The sequence below is a fragment of the Galeopterus variegatus genome, unplaced genomic scaffold, assembly GCF_000696425.1.
Source record: "Galeopterus variegatus unplaced genomic scaffold, G_variegatus-3.0.2 Scaffold3381, whole genome shotgun sequence".
Lineage (NCBI taxonomy): Eukaryota > Metazoa > Chordata > Mammalia > Dermoptera > Cynocephalidae > Galeopterus > Galeopterus variegatus.
Window position 1 is genome coordinate 71632 of NW_007729492.1, and position 20801 is coordinate 92432.

The window sequence follows — 20801 nt, forward strand, 5'->3', positions numbered from 1 at the left end:
CCACGCTGTCCCCAAGGCCCCCGCCCCACCACCCACACTGTCCCCAAGGGCCCCGCCTCTGCCCCACGCTGTCCCCAAGGCCCCCGCCCCACCACCCACACTGTCCCCAAGGGCCCCCTCCCATGATGACGGCGAAGCCCGCTGCACCCCCAGATCGATCGGGCCCCACGTTGGTCTCGGTGGCTGCCTCTTGGCAGCTCCAGGGAGAAGCGTTTGCCAGGGGCAGGGCTTCTGGGAGTGCGGATGGGGGCCCCGCCTGCGTCTGCGCGGTGGTGCTAGGAGTGCTGGTGGGCGCGGTGTGCACAGGTGTGTGCTGGGTGTGTGGGGCTGTGTGCGCAGGTGTGATGTGGCTGTGTGCACACGTGTGATGTGGCTGTGTGCATAGGAGTGTGCCTGGGTGTGTGGGGCTGTGCGCAGGTGTGATGTGCACAGGTGTGATGTGGCTGGGTGCACGGGTGTGTTCCTCAGTGTGGGGGGCTGGGTGCACAGCTGTGATGTGCACAGGTGTGATGGGGCTGTGTGCACAGGTGTGTGCCTGGGTGTGGAGCTGTGTGCACAGGTGTGATGGGGCTGTGTGCACAGGTGTGTGCTTGGGTATGTGTGGCTGTGTGCGTATGTGTGTGCACGGGTGTGATGTGGCTGTGTGCACAGGTGTGTGTGTATATGTGCCTGAGTGTGTGGGCATGTGCACAGGTGTGTGTGCCCAGGTGTGTGGGTGTGCACAGGTGGGGGCAGGCCTGTGCCTGTGAGTGTGGTACAGGAGAATTAGTGTACCTGAAGGGCAGGTGTCCCCTTTACCACTATCCTGCCTGGGACACTCTGGGCACACCCCAGTTAGTGGGAACAGTCCTTCAAAGGTAACTGCATCAGCTGCGGGCAAGCAAGGGGCCAGGGCAGCACATGCCCACGTGCAGGGAGCAAGATTCCCTCAGGCTGCCATTCCTGGACAGTGGTCCCCCAGCTCTCACCCCCCAACCAAGCTGTCCCTGAGTCAGGGAGGAGGGAATGGCCACGGTGCCCGTGTAGCCCTCCCAGCCTCCTGCTCCTGCCTGCACCCAGGCCCCCCCGTGCCGCGCAGGGGGCGGCCCTCCCGGCTTCTGCTCCTTCAGGGCTGCTTCCCCCTTCTCCTGCCTTCGGGCTCCTTCCTAGGGCCTGGCCCAGGCAGCACAGGCGACCTGGGGGCCTCTGCTCAGCTTCCCTGCCTCTCCATCCTCCACCACTACCCAGGCCCCTGCCCTGCCTGGAGCCCCCACCTCCCCATCGCCTTTCCTCCTCTAGGTTTGCTTTTCCTCGCAGGGCAGGGGTGCCGCCTGCAGCCTCTGGGAACGCAGCCCCTCCCCTACTTCCGCGGCCCCACGCTCCTGCTCTCTCCGCGCCCACACCCCACCTTCTCCGTCTCGCCTAACGTGGGCTCTGTCCTGCCTCCTCCGTACTAACTCCCTGTTTCTCTCTCTTGTAGCTAGAGCACATTCAGAAACACATATGGTATATGTAAGTAGCTTTTCCACCCACTAATCACCTGCTTTGCCTGTCGCTGCGGCCTGCAGGGCCTGCTAGGAAAGGCGGGGGGAGGGCGCTGCCCGCGCAGCCCTGCCCGGCTGGGGCTCTGGGCTCTGGGCTCTCGGCCACGCCTGCTCTGGGTGCGGGCAGGACGCAGGAGGCCGCAGGGGCTGGGCACAGGGACAGCAGCAGGACTCAGGGACCCCGAGGGCAGGCCGCCTCCCACCCTCCGGCCGCCTCGGTTGGGGTGAAGGAGCTTTGGGCAGCCGGAGGGGAGTGACCAGGCGGATGCCATGTCGCCCACAGAGGCGGCAAGAACGAGCCTGAGCCAGAGCAGCCCGTTCCCCGCAAGGTGCAGATCCGCTCGCTGCCCAGCCTGGAGGACATCGACCCCGGCGTGCTGGACAGCATGCACTCGCTGGGCTGCTTCCGGGACCGCAACAAGCTGCTGCAGGACCTGCTGTCCGAGGAGTAGGTTCCCGATGGGCAGGCTGCACGCAGGAGGCGGCGGGGGGCGCGGCCGGTGCGGGGACCCGGCCTCGGGAGCGGACTCGCGGCGGGGCCAACCCTGCTGGCACCTCTCGCCCGCTGCAGGGAGAACCAGGAGAAGATGATCTACTTCCTCCTCCTGGACCGGAAGGAAAGGTACCCCAGCCATGAGGACGAGGACCTGCCCCCCAGGAACGAAATAGGTACACGGGCCAAGGGTGGCCTCAGGCCCAGCCCATGCTTCCTCCGGGGCCCAGCGGGCTGCCTGGCCTTGACCTTGGTCTGCTCACAGACCCTCCCCGGAAGCGTGTGGACTCCCCAATGCTCAACCGGCACGGCAAGCGGCGGCCCGAGCGCAAGTCCATGGAGGTGCTCAGCGTGACTGACGGCGGCTCCCCGGTGCCTGCACGGCGCGCCATCGAGATGGCCCAGCACGGCCAGAGGTGTGTGTGCACTCGGCCCGCTGCCTCTCCGGTGCCCTGGCGGAGGCGGCGGCCCTCTTCACAGGCTGGCTTGGCTCTGGGCTGAGGCCACAGGGTAGGGCTGGACTGCATGGGGCTGAGCTGGACTGAGCTGAGCTGGGCTGGACTGGACTCTGCTGGGCCGGACCAGACTGGGCTGGACTGGGCTGGGCTGAGCTGGGTTGGGCTGGACTGCACGGGGCCAAGCTGGACTTGGCTGGGCTGGACAGGGCTGGGCTGTGCTGGGCTGGGCTGGACAGGCCTAGGCTGAGCTGGGCTGAGCTGGGCTGGGCTGGACTGCACGGAGCTGAGCTGGGCTGGGCTGGACTTGGCTGGGCTAGACAGACCTGGGCTGGGCTGGGCTGGACTGCATGGGGCTGAACTGGACTCAGCTGGGCTGGGCAGGGCTGGGCTGGACAGAACTGGGCTGGACTGGGCTAGACGGGATTGGGCTGGGCTGGACTGCATGGGGCTGAACTGGACTCAGCTGGGCTGGGCAGGGCTGGGCTGGACTGGGCTAGACAGGGTTGGGCTGGGCTGGACTAGACTGGACTAAGTTGTGCTGGGCTGGGCTGGGTTGAGCTGGACTGGCCTGCCCTAAGCTGAGCTGGAGTGAACTGGGCTGGGCTGAACTGGACTGGGCTGGATTGGGCAGCACTGAGCTGAGCTGGGCTGGACTGCCCTGGACCGGCCTGCCCTGGGCTAGACTGGAGTGAGCTGGGCTGGGCTGAGCTGGGCTAGACTGAGCTGGGATGGGCTGGGCTGGGTTGAGCTGGACTGCCCTGGACCGGCCTGCCCTGGGCTGAGCTGTAATGAGCTGGGCTGGGCTGAGCTGCTCTGAGCTGGCTAAGCCAGGCTGGGCTGGACTGAGCTGGACTGGGCTGGACTGAACCAGGCCGGGCTGAGTTGGGCTGAACTGGGCTGGGTTTTGATGTGGTCAAACCATGGGAAGAGCCACCAGCCCACATGCTCATTCCTACCTGATGCTGGGGCCATCTCAGGGAGACCAGTGCTGTGGGTGTGGGCAGTGATGTGGAATTCTGGAGGAATGGTGAGCAGGTCTGGCCTGACTCGGTACAATCCCTGCAGGGAGGAAGGGTACCCAGGTGCTGCAGAGCCTCTGCTGGTCCTGGTCGGACTGGCCACCAAGGCCCTGGGCACACCCTTGGTGCTGAGTGGGGTCTCTCAAGGTCGAGCCCCACCCTCCCTCACCTTGGTCGCTGACGCAGACCTTGGCGTCTGCTACAGCTTTCAGGGCCTGGCTGCCCAGGGGGCAGGGCTGCTGGGATGGGTCGGTGTGGACCATCCCTAGGGGTCTCCAGAAGGCCTTTTGTCCTGGCATGACCCCATCCTCCTCTGCTCCTGACTTGGCCACCTGCACTCAGCAGGTCACTTGGCACTGGGCCACAGCGGGGCCACTGGCTGGGGCTAGAGGGGTCCTGGGGCTGGCAGTGGTACAGGGCATCCTCCAGGGCCTGGCCAGGCTACCCTGCCCAACAGGTCACCTGGGGCAGACTCACTGCGGCCCTGCCACCCTCCTGCCCAGCTGCCTTGCCGTCTCTGTGCACTGGCCTGGGTTAGGTGGGCTGTGCCTTGGCCTTGGAGCTGTGTAGAGATCTCGCCCGGCGTGGCCCAGCAGCTGACCACGTCCTCGTGTGACCGAGTCAGTAACTCTGTTTTCTCGCTTTGTCCCTGCTGTAGTAAAGCAATGTTCAGTAAAAGCCTGGATATCGCTGAAGCCCATCCCCAATTCAGCAAAGAAGACAGGTATACGCCCTGACCACCCGTCCCCACACCCCCAGCCCCAAGACGCTGTCCCTGCCGCAGCTCAGGCAGGCAGATGGCAGCCTGGTGGCAGCCAGCCCGAGCAAGGGGGCCTCGTGCAGCTCACACAGGCCGGGGCTGGGAGACCATCATGCTCTCCCTGCCCTGGAGCCCTCCTGCCGGCCGTTGCCCTGTGTCCAGCAGGCCTCAGCGGCCTGGGGTGCTGGGTCGCCAGGGGCCAGAGTTGCAACGGATCAGCCCCATCTGCAGGTGCCCAAGAGGTGGCAGGAGGCGCTGTGGTCAGAGGGGCCTCTGCAGGCACCCGGTCTTACGAACCCCAGCCCCTGGGTGGACGCTGCTGCACCTGCAGAGCTGCTGCCCACACCCCACCCCAGGCACACCTGCCTGTGCCCTCCCCCTGCCCCTTATCCCTCACCTGCCCTGCCTGCCCTCAGGGCTGGTACCGTCTTTCCTGCCCTGGGCAGTGGCAGCTCAGAGTGGCCAGATAGGAGGGTGGTGACACAGCCTCCCACCTGCTCCAGTCCTCCAGCTCTTTCTTTTCTGCTTTCCTTGTGCTGAGTGACGAGCTCCTGGCAGCTCAATGGGAGGTCCTGGGCCCTGAGCCTCCCCGTGCTGCTGCCTCCTGCAGGGTAGCCGCCACCTCCCTGTGGCCCCTTCTAGGGCCTGATCCCCACTCAGCACCTGGAAGCTTTGGGCCCAACCCTGACCCCCAGGTGCTGTCCTGGCTGTGTCTGGTGGGGTTGCCAGGGGTTCCAGCCCACAGGTGCCAGAACCAGCCAGGAGCCAGGCAAGTGGCAAGTGCACCCCAGGGCGCCAGCCCCTACAGCTCGCGCTAAGGCCAAGCAGCTGGGTGTGGTGTGGGCTGTGAGACCCCAGTGGCCTGGCCAGGTGGTGGCGGGCAGGCTGGGCCGGCAGCCCGGACAGTCTTTCGTTCTCTTCTGTCCTCCTCTCTGCTGTGCTGCTGCCTCAGCCATGCCCCACCCGGTCCCTCCCTCTAAGGACAGCAGGTGCTGCTGCCCAGGGGTGAGCGGACGTCCGTGCGTCCTCCCCTGGGCTGTGGCTGAAGGTGGCACTTGCTGCTGGCTCCTCCCCAGCTGCCTGGCTGTGCCTGCCTCTGGCCACACCCAGGCCAGGTCTTGGCCAAGGTGGGCAGTGGTGGGACACAAGGCCCCACTGCCCCTGCCTGCGCCCACCCAGCCTGGCCGCGCCTAGGCCCTCCCAGTGTGAGCAAGGGAGGGTTGTGGGCAGCTGTGGACATGCCCAGCTGGTGGCCTGTGTACCAGCCCCTGTGACAGCTCAGCCCGGGGGGCGGGCCAGGCTCAGGCAGCTAGAGGCCTGGAGAAGTGACCCAGCTGCTGGAGGCCCGGGGTAGACAGGGCTGGACCTAGTCCACAGGAAGCCTCCATCTTGTCCCCTGACAGACCTTTGCGTGGCCCCTGGGTTCCGCACCCCACGCTGGGCCTGGGGCTGCTGACACGGGGCAACTCCCGCACGTGGGGAGAAGCCCCAGGACCCCGGCTGCACGTTGGGCCACTGGAGGCCCTGAGGGGCTGGGGGCAGGATCAGCAAGACAGCCCTGGGCGTGGCTGGGTGTCCAGGGACCCTCCTTGGGTTCCAGGGCTTTGGCGGGTCCACTGGGTAGAGAAGAGCCAGGAGCCCGCTGCCCGCTACCCACCCCCTGCTGAGTCCCCACTCTGTGCCTTGTCGCCCCAGGTCTCGGTCTATCAGTGGAGCGTCCTCAGGCCTTTCCACGAGCCCACTTAGCAGCCCCCGGGTGAGTGGCCCCCTGCCCCATCTCAGGCCAGGGGGCTGGCGTCCCAGAAACAAAGTCCCCCCCCTCACCAGCCAGAGTGCCAGGGCGGGGGGCGGGGGGAGAGCAGCCCCACCCCGCGCACGTGGCTGCTGGCGGCACGGCCGCTTCGCTAACTGCACGTTTCTGTTTGTCCTGTTTGTCGTCTGTGCGTCCTTCGTTTCTCTGTGGCAAACCCTCCCCCACGCCTGCCTCCCCGCGGGTCCTGCCTTGGGTCCTCCCGGCGCTGTGTGTGCATGGGGGGGCTGGGTGCATGCGTGGCTGTCGGCTCTGTCGCTCTCTGCTCCCCCACCCCCGCAGCCTATTAGAAAGTTTGTCCTGCCCCCCCCTGCCCTCGAGCTCCCCTTCCTGGCTGGCCCCCTGGCCACCTCCACGGAGCCCGAAGCTTGTCAGAGCGCCTCACGGCCGGGACACGTCCTCCCTGCACAGGCCGCCCAGCGGCCCAACCCCAAGACCCAGACCTTGCCATGCAAGGCCAAGCTGACCGACAAGCCGCTGCACGGCACCAAGTCCAACCCGCTCCCAGCCGGCACCCAGGCCCGGCCTCCCATCACCGGCCTCCTTCCCCAGCTGGCCCTGCCCCCGGGCCCACCTGCCCTGCTGGCCCCCACCCAGCGCCCGCCCCCTGGGACTGAACCAAACACCAAATCTGTGCCCACCATACAGGTGACCCCTCACCCCTCACCGAGGGGCAGTCCCCTCCCTACCCCCAAGGGGACGCCCGTCCACACGCCAAAGGAGAGCCCAGCCGGCACACCCACCCCCACGCCACCATCCAGCCCCAGCGTGGGAGGGGTGCCCTGGAGGACGCGGCTCAACTCCATCAAGAACAGCTTCCTGGGCTCCCCCCGCTTCCACCGCCGGAAACTGCAAGGTGGGCTCCTGCCCAGAGCGCGAGCAGCGCCAGGTGGGGGCGGGGCCGCCAGGGGAGGACCCTGCCCGGCCAGGTGCCTGGCATCTGCATGCAGCGGGCAGACTCGCGAGCTGCACGGGGTGTCCACCCTGTCCCCTCCCTTGCTGCTCCCCCAGTCACTCTCTGTTCCCTCCTGCCCCGGATGGCTTTTCTGCCAAAGGCAGTGGGCAGCAGTCCGTGTCCAGCGAGGCCTGAACAGGCAGTCAGCGTCTCTGTCTGCCATGTGTCCCTGGGTCTGCCCACCCTGGTGGGCTGCCTGAGCCCCAGAGAGAAGCACCCACCGCTGTGTGGGCACTGATGGCCACAAGGCCCACAGGACCAGGGCCGTAAGGCTCTGCCCAGCATGTCTGGAGCTGGCAGGACACCAGAGGAGGCAGGCCCTCCCTTAGCCCCAGACTCTGGGACAGCCCCACACAGCCTGCACTTATGCACTCAGAGGCCAGGAGCTGGGTGGACTTGTGCCCTAGAGGGCTGTCCCAGTGTGGGGGTGGCCCCTGTAGACCCCAGCCCTGGTGCAGGGTGACCGTGGCAGGGGAAGGGTAGAGGGTCACCGAGCCTCCTCTCCCTGTCCATCCCTGTGCGCAGTGCCAACGCCGGAGGAGATGTCCAACCTGACCCCAGAGTCATCCCCAGAGTAAGTGGCCCTGCTTGAGGCCTCCTGGTGCCTGAACACCAGGCTGGCCAGGGGAGGGGCGAGGGGGGAACCTTCCCACGTGGCAGGTGTGGCCCCACTCCACGTGGCCTTCTGCCTGTCTTCCTGGGTACCTCCTGTCCCCACCCTGCCACGGACAGGGCTGTCTCAGCTCACTGGTTCTCTGTGAACATCAAGTACCCAGCCGCATAGGGAAGCCAGCCAGGAGAGGTGCCCAGCTCAGTTCAGAAGCTGCTGGGGGTGTGCGGGGCAGAGCCGTTACAGGCCTGGGCTCCAAGGGGCAGAGATGGGGGCTCCTAGGATGGGCAGGTCTCCAGGAGCAGTCGCAGCCTGTGCTGAGGAGAGGGGGACAGCTGCGGGACACAGGGCTGGCAGGAGCACATGTGCCAAGAGGGTGGCCTTGGTGGAGGCGTCTGGGGGCGAAGATGTACCTGCAGAGACCCCTGCCCAGAGTCTGCCACTGGGCAGTGTCGTGGCTGCTGATGGTGCACACATAAACACAGCATGGGCCCTGTGCAGGGAGCTACAGGGAGAGCGAGCGCTACAGGCACCGGGACCTCACGCAGGTGGCTCTGCAAACAGCCACTAGCCAGTTGTCCTTGACTGAGCGAGAGAGTGGCCTCTGTCATGTTGCTGGCTCTCGACCAGGGAGTCCCCTAGAAACCACCTGCTCCATGCTGAATCCACCAGGACCAGCATCTGCAGTGCAGACCCGACGCCACCAAGTCAGGCTCCCATGCCAGGCTGAGGGCACCATCCCAGCGGGTGCTGGTGGCATGTCACAGCAAGTCCAGAGACGCTGGGTTCAGGGACACTTCCTAGTCCTATTGTTAGGCCCTTAGGTTCAGCTTCTGCTGCTATCAAAAGCTTTTGTAAACGTCCTTGTGATGGTGACATTTTTCGGAAGAGTTGGGGAAACAGGTCACGTGGCTTGACCTCGGTGCGGGACGAGCACCTCTTGCCTCTCTCCCCACTCCTGAGACCCTTTGCGGGCCTCGTCCCCCTCCCCAGGATCCAGCACAGACGTGACAGCCATGGAGGCTCAGGGTAGGGTCCCTGCACCAACACCACCTCCTTACCGAGGGCCTGCTCACGGGGCCCGGGGTTCCCTCCCCACTGTGCCCACGTGTGTCAGTCGGGGTCCTCCGGAGAAACAGAAGCAGTCGGGTGCGTGTACACGGCACGGGGACTCGTTTCCAGGAACTGGCTCAAGCGACTGTCCAAGGTTTGCAGGGCTGGCAGGCCGGAGGTTCAGGTGAGGGTTTCCGTGTTGTCGTCCTGAGGAGGACTTTCCCTCGAGGCCTCCAGCGTTTGGATGAGACCCGCTGCCGTTTTGGAGGCTCGTCCGCTTCTCTCCAGGCACTATCCGAGTGTTGATCTCGTCTGAGAATCCTTCACTGTGACAGCGGGACTGGTTCTAGCCGTGGGCACATGGGGCCCCGGCGCCACACGCCCTCCCGGCCTCTCCATCTCATCCACCTTCCTTCAACACGGAATTTTTTTTTTTTTCATTTGCGACGCCACCAGGTCCCAAGTACGAGTGCCGGGTTTTTATTGTTTGTCTTGTGTCTTCTCCGTGGGGGGAGGAGCTTGCAGAAACCCCGTCTGCTTCCAACTGCCCGGCCACTCTAGTCGGTCAGCTCCAGGCCCGGCACGGGCACCCTCCCGGGGGCGCGAGCCTGCCCTTGGCAGCTTCAAACGCAGCACAGAGGCCACGGCCAAGAGTGGGAGGACGTGGAGAGAAGAGCAGAGATGACCGAGTGACCGCTGGGTCCATCCCCTCTGCCGTCAGGACTCCTGGGCCACCAGAGGCCAGCGCCCACGACAGAAGCACAGTGGGGCTGGTGGGGAGGCCACAGTGGCTGGAGAACCAGCTCCAGAAACAGGCAGGAGAAGAGGAGTCACAGCCAGGGCACCACTGAGTGCAGACCCCGTGGCCCCTGTCCCGGCTGCAAGCCCTGGCCCCAGGCCCCAGACACGGCTGCTGCGACCACCTCCTCCCAGCCCTGCCTCTCTGCAGGTCCAGCCCCAATCGCGTGCATTTGGTGGAGCTTTGGTCACGGTGTGGCTTCAGGGGAGGTGACAGAGAGGCCACCTGCTCGGGCAGCACCTGCTGCGGAAGAAACTCCAGCGCTCATGGCATGCCCAGCACACGCTCGCATCTCCCCGTGTCTACAGGGCAGGACGTGACATGACTTCACTGACATCAAAGTGTCGGCCAGCGGGGTCACCTCAAGGCTGGACTGTGGAAGGATCCACTTCAGAGCTCATGGCTGGGGGCGGGATTCAAGTCCCCTGCTGTCGTGGGGAGCCTGCCAACAGGAGGGCGGCCCTGCGCCTCTGCCCCTGCGTAGCCTCCTGCTTCGAAGCCACTCTCAGGGGAGGGGCCCACACAGGTGTGACTCCAGGGTGCAGCCTGCGGGTGTGTCCAGCTCCACCTCTGACCTAGGAGAGGTGGCGAGCCGAAGGACGGGGCGTGGAGTGAGGACCGAGGCGCGGTGGGCCGGGATGGCCGGGGCCTGCAGGCTGGGCAGCGAGGCCAGCTGGCAGCACTGGGGCGGGCAGGCCGGCTCACACTGGGCGCAGTGTCAAGCCAAAGAAGGTGAATCCTACAGTGAGGCTGAAACGTCGCACCGGGCCTGGGTGGGGACAGCCCATGGCGGCGGCAACATCTGGAGTTGAGGGTCTGTGTGGCTATGGGGAGCCCTGGGCAGGCCCTTCCCCAACTGATGCTGCAGATCTGGGAGTGACCTCTGTCTACAGAGCAGAGAGCAGCCAACCCAGGCAGGAGCAGCGGCTGCAGATGGCCACGCGGCCACCTGTCCTGAGGAGGGGATGGGAGGGTGGCCTGGGGGTGCCGAGGCTGCCCCGGGTAGGAGGGGCACATAGCCCTGTTCTCTGTGCGTTATCTGTGCCCTTGACACCTGAGGAAGGTTCCATGGCTCCCCGCACCAGGCAGGGCCCCGCTCCAGATGCTGCAGGACTGCTGCAGAGCACGTCAGCCCCCCGCTTAGTGACCCAGAGCACAAGGCCTGAGCACCCCCACGGCCTTTTCCTCTCCTTCCCGGCTGGTTTCCAGCAAACTACCTGCGCATATCCCCGGGGGAGCCCAGAGGGGGACCTGCTTAGAGCTTCAGGGTCAGGATTAGGGTTAGTGTGGTGGGGTTAAGGTGAGAGAGTTGCAGTTGGGGGTTAGGGTTAGGATGGCAAAAGTTAGGATTAGGGCTCGGATCGTGTTAGAGTGGTGGGGTCAGGGTGAGGGCAGTGGGGTTGGGTGAGGGTGTTAGAGGGTTGGGCTGGGTTAGGGTGCTGGGATTAGGTGCGGGCTAGGGTCAGGTTACAGTGGTGGGATCAGGGTGAGGGCAGTGGGGTTGGGTGAGGGAGTTAGAGGGTTGGGCTGGGTTAGGTGCTGGGATTAGGTGCGGGCTAGGGTCAGGTTACAGTGGTGGGATCAGGGTGAGGGCAGTGTCAGTGGGAGGGCATAGGGTGAGGGAGGCCCTGCCCTGGAGGAGCTGGCAGGTGTGTAGAGGAGCCTCCGCACACCAATGGTAACCTCGTTGCCCCACTCCCCAGGCTGGCCAAGAAGTCCTGGTTTGGGAACTTCATCAACCTGGAGAAGGAGGAGCAGATCTTCGTGGTCATCAAGGACAAGCCGCTGAGCTCCATCAAGGCCGACGTCGTGCACGCCTTCCTCTCGGTGAGGCCATGCAGGGCCTGGCAGCGACCCCCTCATCCCTCATGGGCCCCGCTCACCTGGGCATTTAGGTCCCCCCACCCGGATGTCAGGGCACTGCCCCTGCCTGTCCCTCCAGGGAACAGGTGCGGCCTCCAGGCCATTCTGAGCAGCCCTCAGTGGCGGCTGCAGGGCCTGGGATGGGGCATGGGGGGCAGAGACAGCCACAGACCAGGCTGGGCTGGGAGTGGGCTCTGGGTGGGGGCCTCAGGGGGTGACACCTCCCCAAGACTGAGGGTGAGGTATAGGCAGCCACGCAGTTCAGGGTGGTGACCCTGCAGGACCTGCATGGGCTCTGTTGGCCCTCAGTGGACAGCCCGAGGCCTTGGGGCCTGTCTGCTTTCTGGGCCCCATCCTCAATCCCCCACCCTGTCCCTGAGGCCTGGTGGCTGTCTGTGAGGCTGGGCCACAGTCGGGGTCTCGGGTGGGTTTCTTTTCTCTTTGCTGGGATTTCTGGGTTACAAGGAGCAGAAAGGCCCCCAAAGGCTCCAGTGGAGAAGAGTTTTTCTTGTCGGGACATGAGCTCCCAGAGCCCATCAGGAGCCCCCTCCCTGCCAGTCCCCTGTCCCCCACTGGGCCTGCCGTGTGCTCTCCAGCCTGTCCTGACCCTACAGGAGTACTGCAGGCTGGCAGATGGCCAAGGGGAGTCTCCCTGCACTGTGGTCCCCCAGCCCCAGGATGGGTCCCCCAGGTGGCAGGAGGTGGCAGCAGCTCTCCACGATGGCTTCCCTGACATAGGCTGCCTTGGTCCCACTGGGCACTCTGCTCTGCGGTCCCTCAAGCCGCCACTGCCCTGGCTCCACTGAAGTTCCCATAGTGCCCTGCCACCGGCTCCAGGGGCCAAGAGAGCCCACTCCAGGCGAGCAGGTCCAGCCTCAGGCTGGACACAGACCTGATCCTCGGGTCCCTTGGCGTTTCTGCCCCTGTGGCCTGCTGGCCTCCTCAGGGCCTCTGCCACCCACCCAGGACCTGGGCTTCTCTCCTGCTAACCACCTACCCCCCAGTCCACTTCTCGCTGCTCCTGGGTTACCAAAGGTGGCCCCAGCAAGGCTGGCGTGTGCCCTCCTGAGCACCAGGGCCCCGTGTGCCAGGGGAACCACATGTTCTGCTCTCCACGCATGCCCCTTGCTGCTGAGGCACCTGGTCTCAGGAAGACCCCAGGCAGAGAGCACTGTCCCAGACACACAGCAGGAGGCGCTGGACACTCCCGTGCCATTCCCGCTCTTGCCTGCGACATTCCCAGATTCGCCCCTCAGTCTCCACGCTCCAACCCCAGCTCAGGCTTCAGGGATCACCTCTCCCTAGCCCTCTCCCACCTCCATCTTCAAGCTTCCTCTGACCTTTCTGTTCTGCTGTCCCGTTTGGGGTCCATATGAGAAATCCTCTCCGTCAGAAGCTCAGCCTCATTCCTTTGGCTGGGGCGGGGGGCGGGGGAGTGCTGGGCATGCATCTTACTCCCTGCTGTGATGGTCTTCACTGCGTGACACCCGTCTCACAGATCTGGAAACAGGCTCAGAGGGCTGGCTCGATGGACCAGGTTCTCAGGACTGTGCACAGCCGAGCCGGCTCCTCCCAGGGCTGCCTCCCCCAGGTCCAGGAAGGGGGTCTGCGGGGGTATCTGCAGCCCAGCTCACGCCTGCCCTGCCGCTCCTGCAGATCCCCAGCCTCAGCCACAGCGTCATCTCCCAGACGAGCTTCCGGGCCGAGTACAAGGCAACAGGGGGCCCTGCCGTGTTCCAGAAGCCGGTCAAGTTCCAGGTGGACATCACCTACACCGAGGGTGGTGAGGCCCAGAAGGAGAATGGCATCTACTCCGTCACCTTCACCCTGCTCTCAGGTGAGCCAGCGGCCCAGGGGGCGGCTCCAGGCCAGCCCTGTCCAGGGCCGTAACCCCCCGTCTCCCCCAGGCCCGAGCCGCCGCTTCAAGAGGGTGGTGGAGACCATCCAGGCGCAGCTACTGAGCTCCCACGACCAGCCGTCAGCCCAGCACTTGTCAGGTGAGGTGGGGGCTCGGCTTGGGCCACCTGCGGCTGGCCCATGCTGCACAAACGGGAGGTGCGAGAACCTGGGCATGCCCCCGCTGCCCTGCCCTGAGCTGTGGCTGCACCCCTCAGGGAGCAGGGCCCCTCCCCGGCCACCTTTGCACATCAGGGTTGTAGGGCCCAGCTGCAGCGCACTGAAAGGCACCTCTTGTCCACCGTAGAACCTCCCCCGCCAGCGCCAGGACTAAGCTGGGGCGCTGGGCTTAAGGGCCAGAAGGTGGCCACCAGCTACGAGAGTAGCCTCTGACGCTGGCAGGTAAGGTGTCCGGCCCACTGCCGGGGCGGGGAGGGGCTGTGAGCAGGTCCTCCAGCGACAGCCAGGCTGGCCCTGCAAAGGGCACCATGCCCACTCCCAAGTCCTGGCCCTAGACAGGCTGAGCAGGCCACCCATCTGTTGGGCAGCTGGCCACAGGGGTGGCCCGAGGAAGCTCTGGGAGACAGTGACCAGGGCCCTCCCCCCTTGGGGCTCCCATCTCCCTGTGACTCCTGGCTGCCCAGAGCCCTGCCTTCAGCAAGACAGAGCAGAGGCTCCCCAGCTGGGCCTAGAGGGGGCACTTGGGGAGGGGCTGCCCAGGCCTGGCGCAAATGGGGACCCAGGAGCCGGAGGGTCTGTGCCGCTCAGCATCTGGTGGGAAGAGGGCAGACACCTCGCCTGGGCACACGGGGCTGCGTGTAGGGCCGAAGGGGCAGGGCGGAGGGCCTGGGTGCTGCATGAGCCACGGTCCGTCAGCAAGCTGGGCAGTGTGCGTCTGAACAGCCGTGCGCATGGGGGTCCCCATGAGTCACTGAGGGGCTTGAGGTCTGCGGGAACACAAGGTGCAGCCCAAGGCCAGCCTCAGTCTCTGAGCTGCTGGTGGCCAGCCAGGCCTCAGTGGGCACTTTCCCAGCCTGGTATGGCCTGTTGGGGTCACCTCCAGGCTTCTGTGTGGGGTCCTGGAGGCCAGAACTGGCCCCACCAGTCCCCCCCTCCCCCACCATCCTCATTCCACCCTCATTCCATCGCCCACACTTGCCTCATCACCCAACAGCCTGGCCCTAACCCAGGCCCCAGTGAGCCAAGGAGTGGCCCTACTCTGCTGGCCCTGGGAGCCACACTGGCATGGAGGCAGGGAGCAGGGCAGGACCTCTTGCCAGGCACTGCAGGGACACATGGGCGCTGTCCTGCACAGACTGCACTGGTGGCCTCTGGCTCCCTGTGCCTTTAAGATCTCCATCTTAGAGGGGGAAACTCAGGCCAGAGATCACAGCAGTACTGACAGAAGCAGGCTGGGGAGCCACAAGACAGGCAGAGGGGGAACCAGGCTGGGGAACCGCCGGGCAACAGCCATGGCTGAGGAAGGACAAGGCTTGTCCAGGGAGGCGAGCGAAGACCGGGGTTTAGTGTGCTGCCCAGGGTTCCCATACCTGGAGCAGCCACACAGGCTCCGCTGTCCCTCTCTGCTCCTGGCGGGGCTGTGGGCACAACTCTCTGAGCCCTGCCCAACAGCATGTCGTTCTGGCATCAGTGGGGACCTCTGTGCAGAGTCCAGGGCAGCACACTGATCAAGGTGGACATGCCCTGTCCCCAGGGCCCCACCTCCAGTCCTGCCCTCACCAGTCCTAACCTCAGGTGAGCCCCTGTCCCTGAAATCCTCAGGTGCCCACTCTGGCCCGTCTGTCTCCCCTTGGGCTGGGAGAGCCCAGCCTTAGACACCATCCTGTCCCAACTGGCATGGGACAGTGGGTCTCCCTGTGCCCCAGCTCCTCCCACATTAGATGTGCTTGTCCAGTGAGCTCCACTCCTGCAGGACGTGGGCAGAAGCACGGGCTCCTCAGGCACCGCCAGTCCTCAGAGAGACCTGGTGGCCACCCTGATTGATAGGGACCCCAGCCCAGCCCAGGGATGAGAGTGAGGCCCCGGTGAGCAGGCCAAGAGCAGGCCAAGGGGGACATGCCTCTCCCTGTGCAGCCCCACCCCTGCTACCACCCCTAGCTCCTGGCCTAGGGTCCTGCTACCACCCCTAGCTCCAGGCCTCCTGCCAACAGCAACACTCCGAGGCCCAGCAGAGGGCGGGAGAGGGCTGAGGAAGGGGGTGCCAAGATAAGCTGAAGGGCAAGTGGGAGCAGCCGGGCCGCTGCAGCTGCTTGAGTGGCAGGGTGAGGTGGCCATTGTAGACCGTGGCAAGAGCACTGTCTGTCCTGGACCCAGGGGAAGTAGAGGAGGGGTGCCAGGCAGACCCAGGGGACCAGGCTACACCCCGTTTTCAGGACTGCACATCTCGCTCCTGCCCCACTCAGCACTGAGCCCTGCCCCGAGCCCCACCCTCCCTGAGCCCCTCCTCTCTCTGGCATCACCCACTCCTGGCCACTCCTGACCACGCCCATCAGAGCCCTGCCACTCCTGGCTCTGCCCCTCTGTGGCCTCGCCCACTCCTGGCCACGCCCATCTGGGTCCTGCCACTCCTGGCTCTGCCCCTCTGTGGCCACGCCCACTCCTGACCCCACCCATCTGGGTCCTGCCACTCCTGGCTCTGCCTCTGTGGCCACGCCCACTACTGACCCCACCCATCAGAGCCCTGCCACTCCTGGCTCTGCCCCTCTGTGGCCTCGCCTACTCCTGACCCCACCCATCAGAGCCCTGCCACTCCTGGCTCTGCCCCTCTGTGGCCTCGCCCACTCCTGGCCACGCCCATCTGGGTCCTGCCACTCCTGGCTCTGCCTCTGTGGCCTCGCCCACTCCTGACCCCACCCATCTGGGTCCTGCCACTCCTGGCTGCCCCTCTGTGGCCGCGCCCACTCCTGACCCCACCCATCAGAGCCCTGCCACTTCTGGCTCTGTCCTGTGGTCACGCCCACTCCTAGCCACACCCATCTGGGCCCTGCCACTCCTGGCTCTGTCCTGTGGTCATGCCCACTCCTAGCCACGCCCATCAGAGCCCTGCCACTCCTGGCTCTGTCCTGTGGTCACGCCCACTCCTGGCCACGCCCATCTGGGCCCTGCCCACTCCTGCCCTGCCCCACCATGCCGGCCTGAGGCTGCAGAGGGCCAGCCCCAGGTCCCTGTGGGCAGCCTTTTCACTCTCTCCCTCCCTCCCTCTCTCCATTCTGTGCTCCAGACACCACTAACTGTGTGGAAATGATGACGGGGCGTCTTTCCAAATGTGGTAAGAATCCCTCACGCTCACCTGGCACCTCCGCCTGCCAGCCTCACCCTCACCTGCAGCCTGCCCCACCCCGCCTCCCCGGGGCCATCCTGGGTTCCCTGTGCACACGTAGGCTCCAGACAGCCCAGCCACCCTGGCCCCATCTTCTGCCAGAAGCAGCCTGTCACTCTCCTTCTGCTCCCCACATGGCTGAGAGCAGGAAGGGGCTCCCACACCCAAGGCCAGTGAGGGTCCCACGTACGGGCTCTGGTCTGGGTCAGGGTGGACTCGCCCAGCCCTCTGTCCTCCCTCCTGGCTGTGCCTGGCAGAGAGACAAGGGGCCCGCAGTGCTCTGGGCTTGGTTGGGGGTCTGTTTAGGAAGTGTAGTTGAGGCACCTGGGCAGTGAGCACAGGGCCCCAGGAGGGGCAGCCACCCATTTCTGTGCCATGACCCCTGCTGTGTGGGACCAGGGACCCAGCTCTGGCTGCCTGTCCCCAGCTGCCCAGCCTGCCCTCCCATGCCAAGCCCTCCATGCCTGTCCACCCATCCATCCGTCTGTCTGTCTGCTGTCCACGCTGGCTCCAGGCTGCAGGGCCCTGGGGAGGGTGTGCCTGTCTTCTGCTGGGTGCTGGCTCCAGCCTCCCCATCCAGTGCAGGCCTCGTGCAGGCCACCAGCAGCTGACCCCAAGGTCCTGGTTGGCCTCAGGGCTCCTGGCAGGCTCTGGCCTTTATGCCACCATCTCCGATTTGGGGTCAGCCAGTCTGCATGGCTATGGGGATGGGGGGGTGGACAGGGCCTTCAGGGCCAGGCCCACCCAGTGAGGGCAGAGGGGTCTCGCCACCTGCCCTGAGCCTCAGTTCTAAAAGGAGCCCTGGGTCCCACATGACAGCTCAGAGGTATAGAGGTCCCAAACTTCTGGCCCACAGTCCCCAGCACTCAGAGACCCCGCTGCGCAGGGACCCCCGCCAGCCGCCTGCCCGCGCTGCTTGCCGCCCGCTGCCACCCCCATCTCAGGCCTCATGCCGCTGGGCTTCCTCTCTCCCGTCAAGGCTCTCGGTTCATCTGTTTGTTTGTTCTCTCTCTCCTCCCCTCCCTTTCTCTCCCTGTTTTTTTATTTTTTCCTTTCTTGTCTCTTTTTTGTTTTCTGTTCTGTGTACCCAGGCAGCCCATTGAGTAACTTCTTTGACGTAATTAAACAACTTTTTTCAGACGAGAAGAACGGGCAGGCGGCCCAGGCCCCCAGCACACCCGCCAAGCGGAGTGCCCACGGCCCACTCGGTGACTCCGCGGCCGCTGGCCCTGGCCCTGGCCCTGGCCCTGGAGGGGACGCCGAGTACCCGACGGGCAAGGACACGGCCAAGATGGGGCCGCCCGCCGCCCGCCTCCAGCAGCCTTAGACACACTAGCCCCCCAGCACAGCACTGACCGCGGCTGCCTCGCCGCCGCCGCCCGCCCCGCGTGGACCCCGGGCCACGCCTGCCCGTCCAGACTGTTGTCTCAAAGCCTGGGAGGAAAGGAAAGGGGCACCGGGCCGTGGCCGTGGGCTGGGCCGCCCGTGCTCGCTCTCTTTTCCTCTCGCTGTCTCTGTCCTTGCCTGTCTCTGACGACGTCGCTTGTTTCCGCTCTGATACCAGGAATTATCCCGAAAAGTTAACATGTCACCTCCACGAGGCCATCCCCTGTGCTCCGCGCCGGACACTGGCTGACGAAGGCAGCTGCTGCGGACCCGCCCTCCCTCCTGCTGCTGCTGCTGCCGCTGCGGCGAAGCCCAGCCCACCTGCCCGTCCACCGCCTCCACCCCCAGGCGGCAGCTCGCACCCACCCGCCTCAGCTCCGCACGGCCCGCGGGAGGAGGACCCCGCTCCCAGGGCAAGCCTCCTCCAGCCCAGCCCGCCCGGACTCCTGATGACTGGACCCCTCGGCAGGAACAGTCTGTCCAGCCAGCCTGCCAGAGTGGGCAACCCCACGGTGGCCGCAGCGGCAGGCACGGACCCCGGCCGCCCCCCTCCACACCGCAGCTGAAGGCCTCTCCTCGGCGCCGTCTCCCACGGGCACCGCACCTGCGCCTCCCCGCATCGTCTCCATCTGCACCTCGGCCGCACCGGGCCACTCATGCCTCATGTGCATCCGTTTCTCCCTCACCCCGTGGGCGCAGGGGACTGTTGGCTTTGCCATCGGTCCTGGCTGAGGTGGAAATAGAGAGGCCCTGGGGCACCAGAGTGGTCCTGGCCTCCAGCTCTGGCCGGGCTGGTGGGGCCGGGCTGAGATCAGTGTTGTTTTCTTTACTTCTCTGTTCAGGGAAGGGTGGCCGCAGCGTGCTCCTGCCACCGGTCTGCGTGTCTTGGGCAGGGTTGGGTCTGGAGCCAAGGTGCCCTCTGAGGACAGAGCCGTCAGGGTGCTGGGGGCAGCGGGGGGCTGGCCAGTGGATGCAGCACCGGCAAGCTACTGTAAACTTTAAAGAATTCCTGCAAGATATTTTTATAAACTTTTTTTCTTGGTTGTTTTTGGAAAAGGGCGTGGGGGTGGGGGGAGCCGCTGGGACAGGGCTAGGTTTTGAGTTTCAGTTCCTCGCTCTTGGTTATTTCTATATACACATACATATATATATATATATATATATATTTAAAGAACGATGCGAATAGCTCTGTCCTGGGTTCTGTTTTATTCCTGTGTAGAAGCAGCTCCGATTCTGTATGGGGGCGCAGGTGGAGGGCATCGTCTGATAGCAGGTGGCTCAGGCCGCCACCCCACGACAGCACCGCCCAGCACCTCTCCGTCCAGACTGGGAGCGATCTTGGTTTTGTGTCCGAGAGAGAAGGGGGAGGAGATGGCCCTGAGCAGGCCCCCCACCCCCCCCACACACACACAGGATGGCAGGGGCACCGCGGGGCTTTTTTTATTAAAATGAAAAAATTTTTTTAGAAAACCAAACACCAAGGACAGGAAGAGTTAGCGGCGTTCCTCTGCAGCGTGTTTCTCCTGTACATAGGGAGGTCAAGGGGCACAGCCCACATGGGTAGGGGGCTGGCCGGCCCACCCTGCCCGCTGCCTGCCACCCACCACCCACCACCGGGCAGGCCCACCCTGCTTCATCTCCATCTCCGGCTCCTGTCTGTGTTCCTTTATGTCCGTGCTGGCCCAGCCCCTCCCGGGCTGGCTGCAAGGCCCCCAGGTGCAGCTGGCAGCGGGGCAGGCAACGGGCAGGTTTCATGCATGCCTTTGCTGTGACCGTCCATTTTGCTTCAGGTGTCCCCCCGCCTCCCCTCCCCTCTCTTCGTGTATAGATTTTAATGCTCCTGTTACATTAAACCTCTACCACAGGCTGGGATTTCTATACATAGGGAAAAACTACACACCTATAACAGCAAAAGCCACGCAGTACAAGCAGGAAGGGGCTCGTCGCGGAGACAGAGGGTACCGAAAGCAATACCTCTAGTTAGCCGTCCTCTTTTGTACTTCGGACACACGCGGACTCACGCAGGCGTCACGGAAATGGACACGCCCCATCCAGTGTACCCCTGTCAGATAACTGTGAGCAACTTCAGTTCCAGAACAATAAACTCCTTCAGTAAAGACACCCGCTGCAAGCTCTCCGTCCGGGCGGGGCGGGCGCGGGCAGGGGTCGGGGGTGGCCCGAGACAGCTCTTGACCCCGACACATGCCTGGGCTCTGCCATATTTGGAGGGTGCTACCCTCTGCCCCGCTGAAGAGAACCAACCCGTGGGGGTCCAGGCAGCCAGGTCAGAGTTCATGTCAACCATATTTGCAGCTGGGGCTGAGGGGAGGAGCGACCCATGGCCGGTGTACAGCTTACCGGGCACAGGACAGGAGGGACAGAGGACTGCTGCATGGGGTCACCCTGGCACATGGGCTTTTCCCTGGAGAAGGAACCCAAGCTCTTCGCTTAGAAGAGTCTGGACAGGGCCCATGACCAGGCCCTAGAAATGAGGGCAAGACTGATGGGCAGCCCTAGAGACAGATGGGGACGATCCCAGCCACACCCACCGCAGAGGGCAGCCCGACGGTGGACACCACAACTATGCACCAGCCTTGTCGCATCCTCTGCTGCAGCAGCACAATGGACAGCCCATCCCCCAGGGCCACGGAGTCCCCAGCCCCATGTTCCATGGACCACTCCTGGGAATCCACCACAGATCTGACAGATGAGGGGCAGTGCTCGGGGAGGGGCCTGAGCCTTGGCCACAACGCCCATGGGGCTGCCCCCCAGCTCATACGCAAGTGCACCTTCCCCCATGTGTGAAGGACTTGGGCACAGCACAGCCTAGTGGCAG

At 64.9% G+C, this 20801-nt stretch overlaps 1 protein-coding gene across 1 annotated transcript in view; it reads left to right on the plus strand.

The window, feature by feature from the left end:
- Positions 1-20084, plus strand: part of BRSK2 (BR serine/threonine kinase 2) — a 75333-nt gene extending 55249 nt beyond the window's left edge. The window contains exons 14-27 of the mRNA XM_008584818.1: positions 154-306; positions 1279-1406; positions 1460-1491; positions 1807-1971; positions 2095-2192; positions 2282-2432; positions 5949-6009; positions 6712-6919; positions 7544-7592; positions 11184-11307; positions 13000-13180; positions 13251-13340; positions 16481-16528; positions 18144-20084. Of these exons, the coding sequence (XP_008583040.1) occupies positions 154-306; positions 1279-1406; positions 1460-1491; positions 1807-1971; positions 2095-2192; positions 2282-2432; positions 5949-6009; positions 6712-6919; positions 7544-7592; positions 11184-11307; positions 13000-13180; positions 13251-13340; positions 16481-16528; positions 18144-18163 (1508 nt within the window). The 3' untranslated portion in view covers positions 18164-20084. The remainder of the gene's footprint in view (positions 1-153; positions 307-1278; positions 1407-1459; positions 1492-1806; positions 1972-2094; positions 2193-2281; positions 2433-5948; positions 6010-6711; positions 6920-7543; positions 7593-11183; positions 11308-12999; positions 13181-13250; positions 13341-16480; positions 16529-18143) is intronic.
- The last annotated feature ends 717 nt before the right edge of the window (positions 20085-20801 follow it).